The 22,245-nt window shown below is 51.6% G+C and overlaps 1 protein-coding gene across 3 annotated transcripts in view; it reads left to right on the top strand.

Moving 5' to 3' along the window:
• Window positions 1–7,732: 7,732 nt before the first annotated feature.
• The window catches only part of LOC100117709 (homeotic protein distal-less), a 47,785-nt gene continuing 33,272 nt past the window's right edge, over window positions 7,733–22,245 (top strand). The window contains exons 1-2 of one of the 3 annotated variants that reach the window (XM_031932669.2): window positions 7,733–9,380; window positions 12,399–12,637. In XM_031932669.2, coding sequence (XP_031788529.1) covers window positions 8,873–9,380; window positions 12,399–12,637 — 747 coding nt within the window. In that variant the 5' untranslated portion in view covers window positions 7,733–8,872. The remainder of the gene's footprint in view (window positions 9,381–12,398; window positions 12,638–22,245) is intronic. The other 2 variants (XM_031932668.2, XM_001601822.6) reach the window with 2 other exon arrangements.

Genomic DNA, 22,245 nt, shown 5'->3' with positions numbered 1-22,245 from the left:
CTGCTGCCGCTGCTGATGCAGAGGTAGAAGACCCGAGGCGAGTCAGACACTGGCGCCGCGCGCGGCAGCCTTCAAAGGGATCCTCGCTCCGAACGCCCATCTGTCTCCGCTCCGCCCCCACGCGAAAGAGAGAGAAAGAGTCGGAGAGAGAGAGAGAGAGAGAGAGAGAGAGAGAGAGAGCGAGAGAGAGAGAGAGAGAGCAGTCATGCGTGAATGTATATAGCTGCTGCTGCACGCGAGATGTAGAACTGCGTATATATGTATAGCGGTGGTGACTCTTTCTCTCTCTCGAAATTTATTTTGTGCTCCGCGAACCACTCCGTGTGTGTACTCGTATATACGCATACATAGTAGGAAGTTGCAGCGTAAGACACGAGGAGAGACTCGCGCTCGCACGCGTGTATAATTAATAGACTTTTAAGTGGTCAATTAGCGGCGTGAAATCGCTCGACGCTTCCATAAAGGCACCGACTCCGTGGAAATTTGCAAAATCATCGATGCTACCGCGCTCTTTCTCTATAATACGCCACACACACGCACACGGAACACAAAGATTCACGCCGATCGTGCGAGTCATCGAGCCTCTTCCTTTTTTCTCCCTACTCTCTCGACATATACGTACCGCGCGCTGCGCTTACGGCTCACTTAGGCCGAGTTTCGGCGTTTAGTTGCTTGACTAATGAACTGCGGGACCTGTGCGGAGGGGGTATATATAGCTATATACAGCGGAGAAAGGGTCGAGTGCACCGAGCGGTCGAGGAAACGGAAGATGAATGTAAGGTGTCGGGATATATGGCGCCAAGTGCAAGGTGCGCAGGAGAGGGAGATGCAGCTCTTAAACGGCCGTGACGAATTTTCGGGGCCGTGAGAAATGACGAGCATTTGTACACCTATATAGTCGCGACTCGAGGTCTTTGGTTTCTCGTTCGAAATCGATTAGGCCAGAGAAAGGGGCTCGTTGCGCAAGCTTTCCTCTCAAAGAAAAATCGTCCTTATCAAAACATATCTAAGAGTATAGAGTTACAAAATTAGTGAATATCTCTCGGAGATCGTCGTTAGCAGCGATGAACTCCCGCATCAGCGTAGCTAATTGGCCGCGACCGTTAACTCGCTAATGATCCGCTCTCGCGAACTGCAGTGAAAAAGAGCAAAATCCAGCTCGCTACACACACACACACACACACACACACACACACGCACGAGCTGCAGCTGACCGAAAAAGATCACAAGACCGCTGATGGCGACCTTGCCGTCTCTTCGTTACGTATAACCTTTTCTTTATATCCTCTCCTCCTCGTGTAGTCGTCGTCTTCGTCGTATTCGGAGTAATCATTTTTTACTCTCGGCCGAGGATTGTTTACTCTGCAGCGGTGTACTTTTTTCCTATAACGAGGCGGTATTTCAACCGGGTGAAAGTAATGCCTCTGTTACGTGGAAACTTGCCGAAGTATTATATGGAATTTACGTTTAACAGGATTTTAACAAAAAGCAAACAAACGTACACGAAGGTGCGATCTCTTCGTGTACGGGAGAATATAAGAGAGCGGCGAAGCATCGCATCATCGCACGAGACCGAGATTTTTATTGGATCATAGAGTAGTCTGGGCGCCTCGGGCACTACAAGCTCTATCCCTCTCTCTCTCTCTCTTTCTCTCTCTCTCTCGCTCTGGCTTGTCCGCCGAACTCCTAGAAATCCCTGGGGCGCGTCGGAGCAGACTAGACGAGACTATATACCTCTATATGCGTGTGTGCGTGCGAGTATAGGGGCCAATTATCCACGGCGACGAGGAGACCGTGTCGGAGGCTGTTAGAGAACGGGGGGATTAACCCCCTCGCGTGTGCGTTGCGGCGCCCTTTTTATGGCCTCTCAGCTCGAGCTGCGGCTGGAACTGGCGCTTCTTTCTCTCCTTTGTTTCACCTCCGCGAGATCTCCGCTTTTTTCTCTCTAGCTCTATCTCTCGAGTTTATTAATTCGTGCGTACACACACACGCAGATCGAGCTTTGTTGTCGTTGCTCGGAAAACAAACACGAGCGCGTATGTATATTCAAACGCGACTGTTGTGTATTGGAGGATTTCAGCCGTTTATCGAAATTATCCTATACTGCAGCGCTACGCTGATTGGTATAATACGTATACTTATCGTGTAGTCGCCTTAACTTATGCAAACTTCCTCTCTCTCGATACATACTGCTCTATGAAAACCAAAAGTTCGATTATCCTCTATTCTCGAGAATTCGCTTTCCTACACCGCGTTTATCCGAACGCGCGCCCGATATACGCGCGAAATATATAACGAAAATAAATTAGCAAACAGCCCCGTGCAGCTATACACACACGCAGACACGCTCTCGCGCGTTCGCCGATAAACAAAATGCATATTATTAAGCCACACACAGACACGGCTGTGTGTGTGTGTGTGTGTGTATCGTGAATATTTTCCCGGCGCTGCTGCAACCCTCGCGCGACACGCGTTCCATACAATAGTAATGAGGACAGCCGCTCGAGGAGAGGATATATCCGAGGCGGGTATTTCTTCTTATAGGTGTGTGCACGGGGACACTAGTTCTACATATATATATATATATATATATATATACATATATATATACATATATATATATACCGCGCGCGAGGGGACGACTGGCTCACGCGAGGAACTGCTCCCTTCCAGCTCTCGTGCACGCGGGAGAATGCGGCGGAGAAATATTAGCGGGAACAACTAGTGGGAGGAGGCTATTTTTTTCGTCGCCAACAAGTTTTCTCCGCGGGATTTTTACGAGCCGCGTATACTACCTATTGTTGATTTTGCGCGCGCGCGCGCGGGAGAATCAATTGTGTTTGCCCGCCGCATGAAAGTTTCACCTTCCCTCGACATTGACTTAGTTTTTCTATATGTATGCCTGCATAATGTATATACGATATGGGTGTGGGTGAAAGTTTTTTTCGTATATATAAGAATGTTTTTATCGGATTCGTGTAGTTTAATGGAATCCAGCCGACTATATTACGTATATAGTTTAGAACAAATATAAAGAAGTCATTAGGAGCATCAGCCTCCCGCAGCTGCGTGTGTGTGCGAGCGCGCGAACGAAAATACATTATATAGGAAATCCATAATTCAAACTCCCGCCTCAGAATAAGGATCCTCCGCGGCTCGTTAATTTCCCTTTTCCACATCGGCGCGCGCGGCTAATCGATTAGAGAGCAGTGTTACACACGCGGCAGAAGGATTGACCGCCGCGCGGCGTGTGTGGTGCGCGGACCGCACGTGTAATATCGGGAAAAACGTAATCAAAGGCGAGGAAAATTCGACGGGGTCAACGTTTCCTAATTTATTATCACGACCGCCGCGCGGCTCTTTGAAGCGTCTTATATCTCGAGCTCGAGAATTTTATTGTTTATTTGTGCTAATGCGCGCCGTTTAATAATTTTATTAGAATTCTCAATTTACTACGAAACGGAAAGTCACCCACTGCGATACATCACACTCCATTAGCCGCGCTGTCCCGCGCGGCACTTTCCTCCATCAGCGATGTAGAAAAAATGAAGGACACCTAGAATACCATCATAGCCCAGAGCTCCCTCGTCGCGCGTCGCGTCAAAAGTTGACGTGGAAAAAGGGCGGAAGGATGCGCGCGACCTCGAGTCCGTTTCTCTCGGGGTGTGGCGACGAGCGGCGCCCTTCGCGCCCGGGATGAAAGGCCCCGGGGCACCGGCGGATGTGCGGCCCGCGTCCTAGCGAAGCCCCCGACCGATCATTAGATGGCGCCTGACGCCTAGAGATTGAGACGGCATTTCGAGTTCTCTCCTTTTTTTCACTATGAGGCTGGATTCATTCCGGCGATTCGTATTGCGCTTAACGTAACGCACAGAAAGTGAACGTAGACTTTTCCCTACTGGGATGCAGCAAAACCTATAACGCTCCGACGTTCACCGCGGCTGCAATAAATCAGCGTAAAACGATAAACATTTGTACCTATCCCATTTAATTTCCTCGTTTCTTGTTCGATCACGGCCCGCGGAGTTATAAGCTCTTATATCGCGGTGCAGTGCCATAATAACTTACGTCTATGCATTCCACAGTATGACTTTCGCGCGCGGCGTAACAAAAAAGATTCACGCACTAACTGATAAGAACAACGGCTCCGCGCGCGCCGGCATAATAAACAAAGATCATAAATTAAGTGGCCGAAAAAGGCGGGCCCGCGTGGAATGCGGTAACGTATACAGCAGGCATGTCGACACTATCGCTTGGTGCACGATGAAAAATCGAGCAAGAGTGAATCCGGAGTGTCCTTACTTCCCACGTGAGCCTCTACTCTCTCGAGCAAGCGATGCACTTTCTCTCGTTTCGGATTCCTAAGTCAATTTTCCCCGAGCGAGCGATATTTTTCGACACTGATGCGCGGCCGAAAAATTCATAAAAAGAGCGCCCCGAGCAGTGACAAGAGCTGCGAGCTGCCCCGATGATACGGGTATAGTGGCAGCAGCTAAGCCGAGGATCGTAATTTTCGTAGTTTACTGCCGGGCAGTAAAACGCGCGGGTGTGGGCGTCGCCTCGCAAACATTGTATTTGACCGCGTTCTATACCGCATTACCGACGACGACGTGCGCGCGGGCTCTGCTCTCGAGCAGAGTCGAGCGAGTGTGGAGAGGCGATTTTTTAAGGGTCATTTTCGGCGTAAGGCTGGACCCCGAGAGAGCAGAGTAGAGGAATTCCGCGTAGCTATAAGTATACGATTTGTCGTCGCTTCGGAGAGGGAGGGAGACAACGAGTCTTTAAAAAATTGATTCTCCACATTTTCGTTGGAATCGACTTTGAAACGCTGTTATTAATTTTAAGGGTTTTGGTTTTTCGGAAATATGATATTGGCAGCTGCTTACAAGTTTTGCAGATGACATTTTTAAAAGCTACTTTTTTGAGCTTGAGCTGAACATATCACGTGATTCTTGGAATAAACGTTGAGCGATTGACTAATCAGCCTGTATAGTGTAAAAAATTCAAAAATATAAATATTCAAGTGAAATAGAAATTATGTATAGGTATTTTACAAAACAGTAAAATATATAAACTTTCTATACCAGTTAATTCCCGCAATATTACTAATTTAAAGACATTCGTCAATGAAAAATAAAATTAAACTTTTTAAAATTTTGACTATACATTTGCAAATCAGCGATAATCATTACAAACAATTTACATGGCCACTACAACCGACTAGACACGAATAAGCTCCCTCTAGCGCCATCGGCTTTAGGGAGCTCACCTCCACTCTCACCGTCTCTCTCCGTCTCTCTCGTTGGTCGCGTCCTTGCGCGCCGACGTAGCCGTCTAATTGAATGGCATTTTATTTAGCACACAGTTCCCTGCACTCTGGATAGCCGGCATTTACCTCAATTACGTAATTCAGCGTGCACACGTACACGAACGAGGTATAACCAGCGCTTGCCGGGCTAAGCTAACCCACTGTATTATATATACCACTATGACTGCGCCACTACGATGTATACACACTCCGAATCTCCTCGAGGGCTGCTAATTCTGATTCAGTCTATAGCTATATCTACTATAAAATCCGGAAACTGGTTCCAAAACATTTTCTCCCGCAGCTCATTTGCGTATGCATCTCAGCACGATATCGCAGCGGATCATATGCATGCAGCGATTAAAAATAGTCAGAGTATAAAATCCCGTATACTGCACACACGGGAGTAGATGTGGCGCAGTAGATTAAAAGAAAAAACACGATCGCGAGAGAGAGAGAGAGAGAGAGAGAGAGAGAGAGAGAGAGAGAGAGAGAGAGAGAGAGAGAGAAAGACGACGGACATAATTGCCGGTCTACGCGATATAGCCCGTCGTCGTTATTGTCGTCTTTTTGTCTATCATACACTGCACAGCCCTCTCTCTCGCTCTCTCTACTCTTACTCGCGCGAGTATGGGTATATAAGACTAGTTGAATGCGCCGGACTTGCAAAGCACACGCGAGCGGCGAGAGCGAGTCTTGCGGGGCAGCTTTCGCGTGCAGCTCTCTCGCACGTTGGCCAAGTTCGCCGCTGCAGTTGCAGGCTTCCTGTTCCCACGCGGCGAGGAAAAAAAATTATTCTCTCTCTTTCTCTCTACTCCGCGAGCGAGTTTCAGCAGACGAGCCAAGGCCGCCGCGCTGTCGTGCAGCGCGATTCTGGAGGACAGAATTCGTGCAGTAAATTACAATTTTTTTATGTTATATGGACTATAGAAGAAAAACACACACCGATGGAGATCCCCGAAAAGTCCGCAAGTTCATCGGGCTCTGTTGTTACAGCGTCGTTGTAACAACACTCGGCTTTTCCACCAGCCGGCGACGCGCGCAGTCTCGCCGGCTGATCGTGTCCGCGATACGAATCTGCTACTGGTGCGAGATGGAGCTAATCGGCCCGTTCGGGAAAAAAGACGACGACGCAACGGGCGCAGTAGATCAGCTCGCGTAGATACAGCGCGTAGAGTCAACAAGTTGTCCCTTTTGCGCCGCGCTAAGTGGGCCACTTGAATGAATGACACGTCGGTAAATATGAGCGAGAGTCGTTGCCGAGAACGGGGGCATCTCTCTCGGAGAGTAGTGTAATGTAGGCATGTGACTCATTGCGGGAAAGTGTTATGGGCCTGCGGAGATTAGGTACCTGCGCGGCTCTTACGTGACTGCGCAGCGGCCGATGAAAGTCCCTGTATAAACAATGCTCTTGCATAAGGAGGGAAATTCTAATGCCGATGCCTCGTGCACGTTCCTCTTTAAACACCCTGAGCGGTATGTAAAGAGTGAATAACGCAGATTTAATCCCGCCGAGTAAGATGCACGTATATATCCGTCGCGACAGCGGTAAATTATAACATTCACCGGGCGGCGCGGCCGTCTGATTAAACGCGGAGATGGATATTGTCAGCGCGGCTATCAAACGTAAAATCAGCGCAGATTCCGCACTAAAAAGCGCGCGCAACCTGTTTTTTTCCAATTACTCTATTTGTGCGTTACAGGCTTCGTGAAACTCCGGTAAAATGAGAGATCGACGTCGGATAAGTCCGAGATATCTGCCGCAGATAGAGACACGCGACTCGCCTTATTACCGCAGCCCTGCGAATCCCATCGGAGCTGAGAGCAGTACAAATACACGAGAAGAAAAAACGGGCGTATCGAGAGCAGCTCGCGACTACTCGCGTAACCACGGGTTCGTATCAGCTTCCGGAATCAAGTGCGCCGCAAAAAAGGAAGGGCCCGGCCGCTAGCTCTCGGGAGCCTCGCTATGCACACTATCCACCACGAGTAGCAGCAGCAAAAGAGCAAGACGGTGCGCTGCGGCGAAGACTGCAAATTTCTGCAGCCTACGGAGAGAAAAAGGACAGCCTCGATCTATCTCTCTCTTTCTCGCAGTATACCCCCGGCGGCGCGCAGGTATACGAGCGCACGCACACAGTCGCGTGGCGCCCGCACGCACGGCTCACGGACGCTCCCACACGAGCGCGGGACTCGCGGAGCGGGGGGGAAGTGGGTTAGCACGGGAGCGGGAGGCCCCGCCCAGCGGCCACCATAATGGCCTCGAACCGACCAATCAGGAGGGGCCGGCTGGTGGGAGCGACCGGCGCGAGCCAATGGGAGGCCGGGAGAAGGCCAGTGGAGGGCGGGGTCGACGGTGGCGCCGCCGGGCGGGGAGCGCGGGAGTGAGGGCGCCGGGCTCAGGGAGAGGCTCGGGCTTCATTATGTATCATTATACCGGTCCACGCCGCGCGGTGTGCACTGTGTGTTGTGTGTGGCGCGCTGCAGCAGTAGTTAACAACTGAGCGAGCAAGGCGCGCGTGTTCCTCTCGCGGCTGGAGCAGCAGTCGTTGTCCGAGGTTCCTCTTTGGACCGTCTTCGCGGGCGCTCGCGCGCGCGCTCCACCCCGGTGGTTTTGCGTTATTATCCTCATCATCATCATCGCCATCATCATCATCATCATCATCATCATCACCCTCATCATCATTCGGAGAGTTGTATACGCGTCGTGCTCTCGCGGCGTTTAATAAGCCCGTCGTGCTCTCGGTGCTCTCTCCGTCGCCCTGCTGCCTCCGAAATATTTCTCGAGGATTAGTGTGCCTACGCCGAGATATACCAGCAGCAGCGGCAGTTGTTGACCAGTGAGTGATGGTACGCAAGCCGCTTACGTAAGGATCCGCCGCAGCTGCAATGAGACGCTGCCAATCCTGATCGCCGTCGGCGCGCTACCGCGCAGTGTGATAAATCTAGTAGGTAGTAGAGTACGCAAGCCACAGGACCAGCAGCGCCGGCCAGAAAGTGTGTGATAGTAGAGCATGCGGTTGAGGAACTGGATCGTCGGCCTCAGCTCCAGGAGAAGCTGACCCGCGCGCGCACCGCGGAGTGTATAACCGAGGCCCGAGAGCCAGTGCGTGAGAAACAGTAGTCGGACACCGGACAGCGGCTCGCGAGTGCTCCTCGACGGATAACAGTGTGCCAGTGCTTCTCGCGCGAGGATGAGTCCCCGAACCGGCTGATCCTCCAGCGCGCGCTTCTCGTCCCCCCCCTCAAATATATATATATATATATTTATATATATATATATATACACACATCGGGAAACGTCAGCCAGGATCGATCGACGGCCCCCTTGCTCGGCAGCGCAGGACGCCCCAGAGGACGGCACTGCCCGAAGGGACCAGCTGAGGGAGACTGGCCCCGCGGGACCCAGCGGAGGAGGCGGAGGCGAGGAGGTTGCGGGGCTGCGACTCGGTCGCGTCTAAGGTGGAGCTCCGGGGCGCCACGACGACGCTCAATTTCACGGACCTGGGGAGCCCATTCGGGGCGGGCGACCCCTGTCCGTCGAGCACCCCGACCCCGAACAGCATGTCCGGCGGAGGCGGCGGCGCCGGGACCCCGGGCGCCGCGCCCAACAGCGGCACGCCCGGGGCCGGCGGCAGCACCGGCTCGGACCTCGAGCAGCACATGGGCCACCAGGGCATGGGCTCGGTGACCCCAGGCCCCGGCGGCAACGGGCCCGACAGCGCCTCCAGCACGCCCGTCAGCCAGAGCGGCAAGTCCGCCTTCATCGAGCTCCAGCACAATAACCTGTACAACCCGAGCGGACTGAGGGCCGGCGGCTACCCGGGCGGGCACAACGTTCCCGGGGCCCACCAGTTCTCCCAGCACGTGGGCGGACTGGGTGGCCACCAGGGCGGCCAGCCCGGCGGCGGCAACCAGCAGCACGGGCCCGAGACGGGCTTCCCCAGCCCCAGGAGTGCGCTCGCCGGCTACCCCTTCGCGCCGATGCACCAGCACAACGCGTACGGTTACCACTTGTCGTCGTACGCGCCCCAGTGCCCGTCGCCGCCCAAGGACGGCGAGTACCCGAACTGTACGTATACTCCTGCTTACAATTAACTGTGCGGTGTGCGGGCTCGTTTTATTGCAGATAGTAGTGCGCGCAGCGAGGGTTGCGAGTATTCCGCGTATCGTCGCTTACACAACGCCGTCGCGGCGCAATTACGCCGATATCGTTTTGAGGTCGTTCCACGGTATCGCCCGCCGCGCGCTCGGCGCAGATAACAACGTCGGCAAACAAGAACAGGTCTAGGGGAATTCGCGGTATATCTGGAAAAGCAGGTTGACATTTGCGCGAGTTATCCGCCGCACGGCAAAAGTTTCCTCTGCGAAGAATGTCAGTTCCTTCCCCACACACTAGCTCGCTCGGGCTTTGCATGACGTCGACGACGACAGCGTGTCTGACGGTGCCGCACACGGAGCAGCTCCTTCGCCGGAGAATCGATACGCACACGCCAAGACCTAACTCTATTAAGAACGGCTCTATGGCCTGTATATCGCTGCACGCTCGGCTCACTCTCGTCCGCATAATTACCGCCGCGATGCGACGACGCGCGCGAGCTTCGTTTGCCCCGATACGCCCTCGTAAAAATCTCGCCGCCGCGCCGCGACGCGCAGTAAATCAGCCGGCTGCCGAAAAAGAGAGCCGCGCGCGCGCGCGCTTTATTGGGCCTCGTAAATTTTCGCTACTTTGCCGAATGTAGATCTGGAGTGCGCTGCTGTTTTATATGGAGCAGGTAGCGGTGGCTCTTTCTCTCCCGGGATGACCTACTACACTGCGCAGTGTCACGGGAACACAACGGGAGAAAGCGACAGTCGTTTTTTTGGCTTCTTTTGTCTCGTTACCATTTTCGCTTCTTTAACGCGCTACGGTCGCTTTCTTCGCGCGACGGGGGCTCAAGTGCGCCGATACATCGAAATCTCTCTCTCTCTCTCTCTCTCTCTCTCTCTCTCTCTCTCTCTCTCTCACTCGTCGGGATAATACTTACTCCCCCGCGCCTCATAGAAAATGCACCGTGTGCCGCGCGTGCGGAAAATATTATAAAACTGTTAAGCGCGCGAAGTTTTAAATTAGCCTCATTTAAGTTTCACCGTGCGCCTCTCGGCACCCCCTTTTGTGTAATGCTCGCGAGTAATATAACGCCGCCGCGACATATTTTAAAATTGCTCTCCGCGTGCGTAATGCGGTTATACGATTCTGTATATCGATGACTCATCGTCGCGAGCGCGCTCGGGCAACCCTTTGCAGGCTTGCAGGCAGAAGATAGAGATAGCCAAGTACGAATTCGCGAAAAAAAAGGAAAAAGTTTTCAACAACTTTGCGCTTGACCCTCGCGTGTAGCTACGGCTTCTTATTCTTGTACAACAACGCGTGCGTACATCGATGCGCCGCGTGTATGGAAAACAATGCAACCAACAATCGCGCGCGCACAGTCATTTTGTGGTTTCGAGTTCATCGGTTGCAGCAGCAGAGCAACCCTTTCACATGTATAGGATGATTATTGACGGAACGGTGCAGCATATAGCCGTCTATGCAGGCAATTCTTTTTTAAAAACTTCTCGACCGACGATTTCGAGGCGAGTTATTTGTTGTTGCGCCAACTGCGTATGCGCGCACGTTCTGCGGTGAGCGTGTGTAGGAAAATCCGACGTCTATAGCCCTTTCTTCGCTAACTCGATGACGACGGGATAGTCTCGCTCGCATTACTATTGCATGCGGCAATTTGTTATTGCTCGCCGAAACTTTTCCTCGCTTATACACACGCTCTCCTATCCGAATTCGCGCATAGCTGCTCTCTTGTTCTTCTACTTCTATCTTCTTCTTTCGTGCAGCGCATGCGATGGAATTTAAATTACAGCAGTATATAACTCTCGCGAATGTCGCTGCATCACGTAAGGCTCTTTACGGCGGATCCTTTATCGAGCGAGAGGAGACGCGATGATCCGAAAAATCGAGTGTGCGATCGGTCGTGTGAACGGCTCGTAACTCGAGATCATCTCTCATCGCGAACGACGCGCAGTGTAAATATTATGACGAGCCGCGCGCACAAAAGCCAAACAAACTCGGGATCCCGTCCGACACAATCTGCGCCGAAAATTCCATCCTCTCTCGCTCCTTTATCGAGAAATCGGGAACGACTCCCGCACGAATGGCTCGATTAGCAGCGGCGGCCTGTGTGTGTCCGAAGTGTCGAAATATTCTCCCGAATGCAGAGAGCGAGAAAAAAAGAGACGGACTACATCAGACCGACCGACATTAGTCAGCGCGCGCTCAGGTGTGTGTGTTTCGAGGGTAAATTAATCCAGAGAGCGGACAGATAAATGGTTGTTTTCACAAGGATTAGCCCGGGCTCCTGGTTTTTTTCTTCTCTTCCGTGTATACATTCGAGAATCGCCATACGCTTCCTCCAGATGCTCTTATTTCCAACTGTCCGCAGCTGTCGTCGCGATGCGGGCATAGTAGTAGCGTAGAGGATCGGTTGACCGAATGCAGGCGTTATGCAGAAATTTATAGGAGTATACTCGATCGATCGAAAAATCCCGATAGCCAGAAGAGCGTCGAAAACAATGCATTAGGTAATCAGCTCCTCGACTCGCACACGCGATAATAACGGCGTGTAACTCAATAATGACAGCGGCGCGCGCTCCCGTCCCTAATAACACGGTGACATACGCGCGCATCTCTGACTCATTATTCCATTCCTCGGACGCGCGGGGATACAGTCCGAAACCAAAAGCTTCCGAGAACGCGCTGCAATTTTGATTGATCCGTACACACTATACACTCGTGGGTGTACACACAGAGCGTGGCGTGTTAGGCTCCTCCAATTAGCCGAGTTTGTTTGCTCGGCAATGCAAACTCATTTGTTGCCGTTTTTTTCGCGGCCGTGTACACATACACACGCTTATATGTCGTACACCGGCTGATTATTAAGCGATCGCGCAGCTTTAATCGGAAGATTTGTTTGCCTCGCGTCGCTCGTAGTTATATTGTAATTTTACGCCGGTAAAGTGACTGGCGCAAGAGTCGCACCGGAGTGGTTGATATTAGGGTGGTGCATGTTCGCAGACCTCTCGCCGTTGGACAACAAGGGCGGCATCGTGGACGAGCTCGGCGGCGGCGGTGGCGGCAGTCTGAGGAACGGCAAGGGCAAGAAGATGCGTAAGCCCAGGACGATCTACAGCAGTCTCCAGCTGCAGCAGCTCAACAGGCGGTTCCAGAGGACGCAGTACCTCGCGCTGCCCGAGCGGGCCGAGCTCGCGGCCAGTTTAGGACTGACGCAGACACAGGTTAGCTGATCATTTTTTCGCCAATTATACAGATAGAAGGGATGCAGGGGAAACTGGAGCCGCGCATCTGGACGCAGTGTCCAGTGCTCCCCTAAATCCGACTCTCATAAATCCATAGCTGGACACAATGCGAATCTCGCGGAGTTTTCGAGAGAAGTGTACTTATATAGTCCCTCTCGGTTTCCGGTTCGCAATTTACGGACCAAAGTCGCGCGCGCTGCCGACTGCAATTATCGCGTCGACCGCTAATTGGAGGGACTACTGCGCGATGCGTGCGTCCCCGCGCAAGTGACTAAACTGCTCGCTCTCTCGGGCGCGCAGGAAACTCGAGCAAATTGTCAGAAATTCTTCTTTCATCGCTACGCTACTTCTTTCCTCGCGAGCTTCCTCCTCCTCTGCGCCTCTGATCTCCGCGGCTTGATTTGATTTCGCGAGGAGGAATGCGCCGCTTAGGACGAGTCACCACCGCGGAAGCTGTTTATTTAACCGCTCGAGATCGCGATTCTTTGATAAGGCGTCTGCTCGAGCTCGCGTATGGGGATTGATTATTTCGTCGTGTGCGCAACGAGATTTTCTACAAACGCGCTTGCAAATTCTAACCGATGGGCGAGCGATCGCATTATAAAACCCCCGTAGCGCCGATCGGTCACGGAAGAGCGCAACTGTTCCTCGCGGACGAGCCTCTCTCATTACGCGATACCGATTTCTCGGCCGATCTTATTCAGCACTACCGCAAATTAGCGCAAGAAATCGTCACCTACTTAGCGCAGCCCGCGCGCGGAGAGCCTGTATATTATACAGCTCTTTGCTCGCTCGCGCAGTAGCTTTTTGCGGCGACGCTTTACGCGGCCCGCCGGTATAATGATCGTAATCGATCCTCTCTCGCGCAAATCGGCCTCGCGGCTTTAACGATCCGTGTAAAAAGCCCCGCTCGAGTTCGCCTACGCCTGATGCATATATATTATACAGTGTGTGTATCCCAAAACGCGGAGTCTCTCGCCCCGAAAAACTGCGTCTATATATATTATGCAAAAAGTTGTTTTACGAGCCGGCGGAGGAAAATTACCGCGCGCGCGCGAGGGCCTCGCTGCAGTGGAGCTACCGGAGCGGATAATTTCATTAGGACCACTATGTAACGCGCGCGGGTTGTGTGTGTCCCACGGGGGTCGAGCTTCTTGTCCGTGTATCTCGGCTTATCGGTAATTGCCGGTTCTCCTCGCACGTTTGTGTCTGTGTGTGTGTGTGTATTACACGCGGGAGATTAAAAAATCCAGCCGGTCATTAACGACGCGGAGATTTACGAGCTTGGCTTCGGGACGAGGTGTATCGGGAAAAACTACACCTGATACACGGGAACCTTCTAATCCAATCGAAATTTGACGAAAGAGCGCGACGCGGAGAAAAATTCGAGAGTAGAAAGGTGCGCTCACTCGGGGATTGACAGTGGAGAGCCGAGAGAGAGGTCTTGTACGCAACGACTCCTTGTCCTCGAGGCTCTTCGAGGACGAGGTATGGTAGCGCCTTTTCCCGTGCGGAAAGCCGAGCGTGGGCACACTGCGGCGCACAAGAGAGAAAGAGAGACAGGTGTATGTATATAGTACCTCTCGGCGCTCCTTCACGCGCATTATACATGTATAGAGACCCGAGGCGTGGTGCGGTTCGCTCCTTTTTTCCTTTTCTTCCCTTTTCCGTCGCTCTCAGCTCTCTCGCGAGGCGACACACCAGGCTGTCTCCTTTCCCCATTGGTCTCCGCTGCTCATGCGCTCGTGGACTGGCTGCATAGTTCCAACTGCGTGTATTTTATGTAGGTATATATAACGCGTTGTATAATTTTATCAACAAATACGTCGGCATCAACGCGTTGCAAATTGAATAAACGCTAAACAATGTAATCTCTCCGCGCCGCCATAAATAATATCAGAAACACGCACACGATCTCCCTCTCAGCGTGTCCCTCTCTCTTCCACATATAATACACCTCGAGACACGCGGCCGACAATCGCGCATGAACTCGGCGCCGTTTCGCGTTTTATCTCGCGCAGTAGTAGCACACGCGTACGCTGTACGTAGAGGGGAAAATCCGCCCGAAGGAGGAGGTACGTGTATATAGTAGCAGTCGGCTATCGAAAACACGATCGGACGTACTGCACATACGTACATATGCTATGTGTATAGGTACTAGGCCGCCGCTGTTCACTGCGCGATAAATACGCGATCGGACACCATCCGCCCTTCACCGCTGCTGCTGCTGCTGCTGCTGTAGCGCGTGTAGTAGTCGCCTAGTGGGTCAAGTCGTTCCGAGAGCAACAATGGCTCTCGCTGACTTTTTCTTTATACTTCATAATCTATCTCTGCGTTCGAAAAATAACATAACGTCGGTTCCATTGGTTGATATAAATTAACGTTTTCAAACCCCTTCTTCCGAGGAAAAAAAAATGACTGTATCTATACACAAGCAGCAGCAGCGAGGGAGAGCTGAGGAAAGTGCGTGCATCGATGCTTCTCTCTCTCTCTCTCTCTCTCTCTCTCTCTCTCTCTCTCTCTCTCTCTCTCTCTCTCTCTCTGCGTCCGTCTCCTGAAATATTCAAGCGCGCGTAATCGACCGTCGCGCGGCGCACCGTTATTATATGGAATATGATGCACTACGTGCATATATGCGTCCTATTATGCGTATTATCAAGCGAGCCGCAGCTATCGCCACCTCGTCTTTTTGCGTAACACACGCACACGACTTCCCGAGCGAATTTCGCGTTGTTATTATTACGCTATACAAAGTGCGAGCGCGAGTGCAACGCTAAAAATGGGACGTCACCGCAAGAGAGAGAAAGAGAACCGTTAAGCTGGTCAGCGAGAGAGCTTACGGTAAATAATCGAAAAGTACAGCGAGAGCGCTCGACTCGCGTTATCGATTCCTCCGCGCGCTCGCGCATTAATATCGGTCAAGGCGATCTTTTTTGCATGAGCTACTCCTCCCTCGTGCCTGTCTGTGTGTGTGTGTGTGTACGTGTGTTCCGCGTAAAAAATAACAACGAGAAGCCACTTTCCCGGCGGACGAAATTCCGCTCGAAAGCGCGCAGTAGCAGCCTAATGGCCCGAGAGCGTCGTAAAAAGAAAGGCGACGCGAGCGGATCGAAGGGGTGCGATTACAGCCAGTTTTCCGTATATGCGGCATTGACGACGACTGGCTTTCATTATCTGGCATCGCGCGAACGCTAGGAAATATCGACGAGATAGCGGCGAGTGTTTCCTTGTGAAAACGAGAATGCCGATATCGCGCTTTGCGGAATTTTTGAGTATAAGCGGCGGCTGATTATTGAGGGAAATCGAAATCTACGGGAATTTTAATTCACGTCGTTGGCTGATGTTACACAAGGCATTGTGTCACGGTGCATTAATCAAACGCTCCAGAGAGAGAGAGGCTATAGTTTGCAGCCGCGACACCTGCAATTAAGCTATTCCTTATGGAGATTCTAGATAATGAGGGTATCGGTAGCGCGGAATAAATGAAACCCACTGATTCATTTCTCATTCACGAGAGCTGCTACTTCACTTTTCTCAGAGTTTCCGAATCTGCGCCATCTAGCGTCGGGTCAACCCCTGCATATGGTCATCGGTTAACACCACCAAGACATTCTTCCCTCTTTCAATCGTGTGCAAAAGTCAGGCGAAACGAATAGTCACATATATAACAAAGAAAAAATACCGTCGCGCGTCCGCGTATAAAAGCACACACACACGTACACATTATCGTCGGCGCAATCCGCATAAAAATAATACCAGCAGCTAGCCCCGTGTGGAAGCACGTGCGCCTTATTGTATTATTTATCGTTTTGTGTATCGCGGCCGTCGCCGGACAAATGGAAAAGTTTTGCGCGATGGCACGCAATCTCTCTCTCTCCCGAGCTCTCCTATACATATAGCTATACACAATACTTTCGTGTCTAGCCGATTCTCTTTGTTTCTGCGGGATACATCGCATGTGTGCCGTAGTACACCGCCGAGTTAGTCGTACCTTTTTTCGATATTCGGCGGCACTTTGCCTCGTAATAGCTCGGCGATGCGCGGCTCTTTTTTCGTGCGTGCAAAGACGCGGAATTGGATCGCCTGGTCTTTCGAATGGGAATTATCGCTATTGCTAATATTTGCTTTCTCTCCCGATCGTCGTTCGCGAGCGTTAAGCGAAAATTTATATGTATTATTAATTTATTTGTATTATTAACCGCTGTTTTGCACGGCTTTTTTTCGCATCGAGCTCTCTGGCTCATTAAATCGCGCCGGCGCGCTAAACTCTCTTATAGCTCTCGGAAAATTTTCCAAAACCATTATGGAAATGAGTTAGAAACTTGCGCGCGCGCGCGCGCGAGCGAGTCCTAAAACACAATTGATTTATGTACTGCGAGTACGAGCGCGCTCTGGAGTTATGTACCCGGTGAAAATCCTCGGAAACGTCGCTGGAGAGGTAGCAGCAGCAGCGGGGATCGTTTTCTCGAGAGAAGTTATACGTATACGAAAGTGTGAAGGCGACGCTGTATAATACACAGACGAGTGAGTGCATAGAGAGGGAGAAGGAGAGATCGAATTCGTCGTCGGTTTTGTAGTTTTCGATGTAAATAATTGTACCGTGACGTCGATTAAATTATGTCGTCTATTTCCAAATTCTACAACTTTTTGCCATTGTTATTAATCAGGAAAAAACGCAAAGCTACTTTCCCGGTGGACGAAATTTCGTAGAAGGAAGGAGAAGGAGTTATAGCTATACGAGAGCCTGAAGGCGACGCTATGTAATACACAGAGACGAGCGAGTGCATAGAGAGGGAGAAGGAGAGAGGAATGGGTCAGCGAGCCAAGCGTTGCACACACACACATACACACACACACACACACCCCTTTTCCTTCCTCCGTCGTTCGGGGTACACATTATTTCAATGTTGGCAGTAATGCCTGTTATTAAGCGATGATAATGATTGGTATTATCGCGGGCTAAGGGAGCAGAGTCGAGAGAGAGAGAGAGAGAGAGAGAGAGAGAGAGCTCGCGCGCGCGCGGCAGCGGCCGACTGGTAGCAGCGGATATAAATCATCCTTACTTCCTTCTTTGCCTTGGCAGTGCAGTTCAGTGCAGCAACAGCAGCAGCAACTCTCTACAAGGGAGAGATCTCCATGCCAAGAAGCTGTAAATAACGGCCGAGTTGTTCGTCCTCGTTGCTGCACCGTGTGCGCACGCTCGCGCACACATCGCTGCAAGATCGATCGGCGGGGATTTATCCGTCGCTGCATCGATCCTGCGCGCCTATCTTGATGTGATAATTTCACGTGCGTGCTTTTTACGCCGACCTCCATATACCTATGCGCTAGATTCGAATTTCGCCGGAGTCGGAATACGCGACGAGTAAGAAGTCAATGAAATGCGCGGGAGAGAGCCGAGGTAGCCCTGCAGGAGCTATAGACAGCGTAATGATCCCCTTGTCCGCGGCGCAAAACGCATTGCACACACAGCTATATACCTCTGTGTTATAACGACCGCGGCGGATAATCACGAGGTGCGCGCGAGCGCGGATTTTGTATACATAGATGATATCGCGCGAAATAATCGGTATATCGTGTAATAATTCAATTATACTACCGTTGGTCATTCAGAACAACAACAACAACAACAACACACACGCAGAGGATTTTCAAACGGTGAAAAGCCGCGCGAAAGGAAGTAGGCTGGCACTAGCCGGCGGGGGATGCTGTTGCCGAGAGAAAATCTCTCACTCGTCGTGCTCGCTTTTTGCTCGCGCGCGCATTACGCATAGATCTCGTTAGCGTCGGGCGTGTTAACGAGTACGTGCGCGCCGCCGCGAAAACCCGTGATTTTTGCTTTTGCGGAAAGCGCGAACGAGAGAGCTGCACACGCGGCGGGCTTGATGATGCAGAGCGAGAGAGGAAAAGGGGCGAGGGCATTCCCACGAACGTCGCGGATCCCTCGGGCGCGTCATTATTTCGATTAACTCTCCAGAGTCGATTGCGCTTTCCTATACAACACTGCAGCGCTGCGCGTGTGAGCAAACACGAAAATTCTTTATTAATTTAAACTCGCGCGCGGGCAGAGCGAAGTGAACGACGAGGCGTATGATTTGCCTTAAAAAACGGCGCTCTCTCTCTCTCTCGCGCACGGAGAGAAAAACGCTCAAGGTGCAGTCCTCTCTCTCTCTCTCTCTCTCTCTCTCTCTCTCTCAGCTCTGCAGTTCGAAAACGCAAGCGTGAGGCAGCAGCTATATATATATATATATATATATATATATATATATATATATACGGCGGCGGCGGCGCGTCGTAACGGTAAGAGGGCGAGGGTAAGGTGGAACGCCCACGCGTATCTCGATCTAATAAATTCAACATTTCGCCGGTAAATCCGGGACCTTCGAGGCCGTTCTCCCGCTTGCTCGCGAGAAAGTGAAGCGGGAGGAAGAGGGAAGAGAGAGCCCGAGAAGGTAAAAAGCAGACGGGCGCCTTCTTCCTGAACCCTTCAACCGAGCCGCCGCCGCCGCCGCCGCCGCCGAGTAGCTTGCGCCAAGCGGGAGATAGTCTTTCGCGCTCGCGCATACATTTATTCATAAGTCCGATATGCCGGTCTGAATTTTCGTGAGGCTATTCGTGGGAGAGTTTGAAAATAGCCGGAAAAAGTGCAGCGAGAGCTTTTCGTTTGCTTTTTCTGCCGTACCATATGCCGCATGTCCAAACACGGATTCATCGAAACAATGCGTTCGAAAAATCGGCGGCAAAAGGTGGGCGCACGCGTGCGCTGGCCTTTTGCGGCGTCGGATGTTCCGCGAAACGGCGCGTGTCGCACACGAGGATCTTTCGATCCGATACACGCACACACTCACACACTGGGGCGAGCACCCAAGGGGCAGTGAACTGCGGGTGGCGATAAAAACGCGGGAATTTGCAAAAATGAACAATTATAGGAATTCAGAGCAGAATCTCTCGCGGGCCGTTTGAAGTGCGCTTCTTACCTCCATCTTCGGCTGCTGATGCCCACCTTTCGTTCCTCCTCTCCCTCTTCTCTTTCTCTCTCCGACTGCCGCGCTGCAGCGGCCACATCCATCTTTCGTCTGTGTATACGCTCGCTGACTCGCTCGCTGCATCTGATTTCGGGATCTCGATCTTTTCCTCTCTTCTTCTGCGCTGGGAAAATTTTCTATAGGGAAAACTTGTTTTGCTTGATGATTAATTTTGTTTATGGCCACGCGAAAAGTCAATCGAAATGAAGTCACTTGCGCGCGGGCGCTGAGAGAGGGTAGCGCTGGATCGTTATTTTTTATATAATACGCCGAATTTCGGGGCTCATTAAAAGCTTATTAAGATTTATCCGCAACGATTATTCGCCGGCTGGAAATTGCGCGCAGGTAGCCAGCGCGCACGTCAGACACACCCATCATTAATTATTGTCAATATGTAATTTGGGAGAAAAAGCCCGTTGATTCGCACAATTGATACATTAAGCGTTACACTCTTCGCTCTCGCCGATTAAATTTATCAATTTAATTCTCGATCTACACTGTTCGCTTTTTCCGTGAAAGTGTAGGCAGCACGAAGAAAAAAACCGCTTCTTCCCTCGAAACCCGTTCCCCGAGAGATTATTCACGCGCGCGCCTATTTAATTGCGACTCCTCCCGATAATCGATGAATTATCTTTTTAATTTATCGCGGACCTCGGAAAAGCTACGCGCGCGGTGTGTCTCCCGGAAGACGGGCTCAAAAATGAAGACGACGACGACGTAGAGAAAAAGGAAGCGAGAGCATCCGAAAAAAGGTGATACAGTAGCGGGACGAGTCGTGGAACGTAGGGGAGCGATTACCGATTCCAGATTCTCCTCTCGCCGCATATTTCGCGTTCTACAGGGCCGCCGGCAGCAAGAAGCTATACAGAGGGGAGAGAGAGAAGCGACATTCGCGACGTCGTCGTCGCTTCTGATGCTTCTTTTACGCGCTGCAGAAGGATCTTTTTAATTTAGACTCGCCGCGTGTCGAGCTTATGGATATTCTCTCAGGCGTTATTTTCCATCGATCGGCTCTAGTTATCGCCAACATTTCCCTCCCTACGCGCGCTCCACTTTGTACACAGCCCCAACGAGATAATGCATTATTCAATTCGTCAGCGGCGACGAAAAAAATCTCCCAAACAAGCTCCCGGCCATCCATCCAGCTCTCGCGGAAATCAAATTCGCATGAGGCTCGCGCGCAATTGTTATACCTCTGCGTCGACACACATGGCGGTGAAAACAAAGCGCAACAACGCCGAAGAATTCACGAGTAGCGAATTCAAAGGGTCGTCGTCGTCGTAGCGCGGAGGCGAGTCCGGTTCATTGGGTATTCAGACAGCGCTTGCGCCAGTTGTCACCGCTGACACATCGTACGTCAGCCTCGCGGTTTCTGCGACGACGAGAGACAGAGGAAAAAGGAGCCTGTGCGCTCGCGGGAAAGGGACGACTCAATCGTCGCGCGCGCGCAGGGGAAGAGAGAGAGAGAGAATCGACGTCTCACTCGCGGCAGCTACTGTATGCATAAATAACCGGGAGAGAGAGAGAGAGAGAGAGAGAGAGAGAGAGATCGAGAAGTGTGCGGTTACACGAATGCCGATTCCTTAACGATCTTTTTGTCTCCGAGGATTCGGCTGATTGCGCGGAGAATTTTCCGAGGTTCGAGAGGTACTATACACCTCTGGAAATTTAAAGCGCATTAGCCTACTTATAGCGAAAGGTCGGCGGAGGCGCGTCCCTTCCTCTTCTCAAGAGCATAAGTATCGTGTGCGAGAGAGAGAGAGAGAGAGAGAGAGAGAGAGAGAGAGAGAGAGAGAGAGAGAGAGAGAGAGCTATGTATAGTACAGTCAGGCCCGCCGAGCGAGTGATTAATTGCGCGCTTAAGTCGAGCGCAAACACGGGCTTAAGCGCGCATGTCTACAACTTTTTACCGGCTTGATGAATCCGCGATACTCGAACGACAGGTATAACGTCTCACGCATATACGACTCCGATGCGACCTTATTCGCTTCGCGACAATAATACGACTCTCGATGCGATAAAAATTCGAGGCTTATACACTCGAGAATATTGGAGGTGTCGAAAAATCCGTTAGGATCGATTAACGCGATATTAACGCGGTCCATAAAACACCTCCTCGATAATATTTAAGCTGACGCTTCGCTCGGAATCAAGCTCTCTCTCTCTCTCTCTCTCTCTCTCTCTCTCTCTCTCTCTCTCTCGCTCACATGTGTGTATACGATACAGGTTATATTCTGTATACAGAGAGACTCGCGCCGGTTCTTGCATTATTCCTCCGATGCCCTCCCCTCGATTCTCATTTACTATTTCGTAAAAGATGTAACGCCGTTGATGCCGGAGAGAGAGAACCGCGTCTCGGGGCCTACACACTATCTTTCTCTCTCTTTTGCTCGGCTCTAAGAAGGTGGAGGTCGGAGTGGATCGCCTTGGAGCCCAAAAGGCGCGCGCCCCGCCCACCGTCTCTCTCTCTCTCTCTCTCTCTCTCTCTCTCTCTCTCTCTCTCGGGACCCTTTCGCGCTCGCATGATGCGCGCGTACCGCAGGCTCACTGTCTTTCGGATTT

Source organism: Nasonia vitripennis, chromosome 5 (assembly GCF_009193385.2).
Source record: "Nasonia vitripennis strain AsymCx chromosome 5, Nvit_psr_1.1, whole genome shotgun sequence".
In the NCBI taxonomy this organism is placed as follows: domain Eukaryota; kingdom Metazoa; phylum Arthropoda; class Insecta; order Hymenoptera; family Pteromalidae; genus Nasonia; species Nasonia vitripennis.
Note: the sequence above shows the minus strand (reverse complement) of the source record. Positions and strands in the feature narration are given on the sequence as shown.